The following is a 2,822-nucleotide window of genomic DNA, read 5'->3' as shown; positions in this document are numbered from 1 at the left end:
AAACGGTCAGGTAAATTTATTGCATTGATATTACAGTAGATAAGCCTTATGTATGTATACATACATTTAAAAAAATGAGTAGTTGCATACGATTTTTTCCATGAATCCACAAATCCCAAAAAGAAAGGGGGGTCCGGGGGTTCTCCCCCTGGAAAATTTTAATTCGTAGAAAGCGGGAATGAGCTTTCCCGACATATGAAGTGTGTTTTAATGACTTTTATGTTCTTCAAAATTCTAATTTTCTGATTCTAACATAAAAAAAAAAAAAAAAAAAAATCAGCTCACGGGTCCTGAAAAGGAATTTTTTTCCGGTCACACAAAAATCTCCAGACATTATTTTTTGCAAAAAAAGTGGGGGGGGGGGCCCGGGCCCCCGGGCCCCCGGCCCCCCGGTTCCGCCGGCCATGGCTGAGGCCCTGTGACAGGTCTTAAATGTACTTTACGGAAGTACAGTATCATACTACGCATCTGGACTTGAATGTCCATCGTCTGTTCAGTGTAACCTCACAAGTCAAAAAATACTGGGTGGAATCTACCCCTCCACATTCCCAACCATCCTCAGAGCCCTACAGTATTCTATAGTTTGATTATCAAGACGCAATATTTATGACTGTTGCGTTCATTCTCAGTGGACCTTTCCACTAAACCCCGCCCATTGGATATTGTTGCTAAGGTCTCGCAAAACGACAGTGTAAAAACACGTGTGTTTGAAAGACGCGCGTATTTCTGGCCCTGTTCTGATTGGTCAGTTGTTAATTTGATTGACACTACGGAAAGGTATTGAATATTTATATCTAGAGTTAGGGCTCGGCTTAGCATATTTCTTTTTATGTACAATATATTCTTAAGATGGTGTATTTCGTAATTTTGCATAGACCTAGATGTACAATTCCGAAATAAAAATGAAGAAATGAAATGAAAATCAAGGCTTATATTCAAAGTACGCCGACGCAGATGAGGAAATATAATCCAGAGCATGGTCAGCTTTCGTCACACTTGCAATTTCACAGGTACCCAATGTGCTTTTAAAGTTCACTGACTGACAATCTGCCATCCCTAAACATTTCCTTAAACACTCAATCTCACTGCGAGTTTGAGAGATGCTGTAGGACTTGTCGACGAGTGCGTGATTTTTGAACTTAGTGAACGTTCTAAAACTGTATGATCCATCTGTGAATGAAATCGATCGATATTAAAATACTTGTCAATTAAAATATTAGGACCTAATTGTAATGTTCGGTTTTAGTCACACTAAGGAACTTCCGATTACACAACAACTTACCCAATGAGGCACAGTTATATTCGTAGTACCACGGTAGGCATGCGCAGACAAAGTGATTGAAAAGATCTGTACACGTTCCTCCATTTTGGCACGGACCAGACGCGCATTCGTCAATGTCTAAAAGAAAATGAATAAATATAGACAAAAGAAGTATTAAGAATCAGGTTTTTTTTGTTATTGTGGTAATATAAAGGAAAAATTAATAGGAGGAAACAAAACTAAAGAAAACAAAAACAAACAATAGTAGTGGTAGTGGTTGTAGTAACAATGACCAGGACAAAAAATGTAACAACAATAAAATAACAATAACATTATCAATAATATTTGTGATGACGAAGATAGGAATATTATTAATATGAATGACCAAAATTAATTACATGCCATGAATTCAGTAAAATCGTGTGCACATTTTATGAATTTCTATTTAATTTACAAACCTGTTCTGGCCCACAATACACTAAAGAAATGCATAAGCTAACCCTGTTTATTAGAAGGATTACTACTTACACTGTAATCAATAATCATATGATGTATTATTTTAACGTAATGATAATTTCTATTATTAGGCAGTGGCTATGAACACGGTACCGTAAACTGTCTCGGTAATGATGAGCAGTGCTGGCGCCAGAGGGGGCGGGGGCTATAGCCACCCCGTCGGGGAAGCATAGCCCACCGTCGGGGAAGACGTTAAATTTTGTCGGGGAACAAACAAATTGAATAAAAAAATTTACATGTAATGTTCGTTTAGCCACCATATAATAATAATAATAATAATAATAACAATAATAATAATAATAATAATAATAATAATAATAATAATAATAATAATAATTCAATGAGACTAATTAAAAATAATTTGCGTTCTGTTATGACAAATGCTCATTTAGATAGCCTCGTGATGGTTGGAATACATCGTGAAAGGTGAAGCAACCTCGACCATGGTAGCGTGGTTGACAGATTTCATGCAAAATTTCCAAAATATAGAATTTAACTTTCTAGAATGAGGATTTGAAAATAGATAGAAATTATTATTACGTTTATCGTACGCTATCTCGGTAATGATAAAGAAGGCGGGATTGGCAACTCATCATCAGTGGTGGCGCCAGGACCTGCCCAACGGAGTGGCTAAAGGCCCGATTGGCGGGGGGGGGGGCTGGGGCTAGTGGAGCGAATCGAGTCTCACTTGGCTGGGGCCGGGGGGTCGCCTAGGCCCCCCCCCCCACAGGAAGCCACGGATATTTGATGAATTATGGTGAATTTTTATTACTTATTTGATAGGCATCGAGTTACTATAATATGACTTCATTTAGTCTATGCTTTCTAATGTTGAAATCTACGAAAGCCTATTCGTGCCACTTAAGTATATAAAATCATCAAAATGTAATCCGAAATTTCGGATTAGTATTCCGAAATAACGGATTAGTAATCCGTTATTTCGAATTAGTAACTCGTTATTTCGGATTACTAATCCGAAATTTCGAATTAGTAATTCGTTATTTCGAATTAGTAATCCGTTATTTCGGATTACTAATCCGAAATT

General features: G+C 37.3%; 1 protein-coding gene across 1 annotated transcript in view; it reads right to left on the bottom strand.

Moving 5' to 3' along the window:
* Positions 1 to 433: 433 nt before the first annotated feature.
* The window catches only part of LOC117117391 (fibropellin-1-like), an 18,981-nt gene continuing 16,592 nt past the window's right edge, over positions 434 to 2,822 (bottom strand). Inside the window, exons 6-7 of the mRNA XM_033261672.1 lie at positions 1,283 to 1,399; positions 434 to 1,170 (exon numbers count right to left, since the gene is read on the bottom strand). Coding sequence (XP_033117563.1) covers positions 923 to 1,170; positions 1,283 to 1,399 — 365 coding nt within the window. The 3' untranslated portion in view covers positions 434 to 922. The remainder of the gene's footprint in view (positions 1,171 to 1,282; positions 1,400 to 2,822) is intronic.

Source organism: Anneissia japonica, unplaced genomic scaffold (genome assembly GCF_011630105.1).
Source record: "Anneissia japonica isolate Jap-2015-1 unplaced genomic scaffold, ASM1163010v1 scaffold15657_len110212_cov154, whole genome shotgun sequence".
Lineage (NCBI taxonomy): Eukaryota > Metazoa > Echinodermata > Crinoidea > Comatulida > Comatulidae > Anneissia > Anneissia japonica.
Note: the sequence above shows the minus strand (reverse complement) of the source record. Positions and strands in the feature narration are given on the sequence as shown.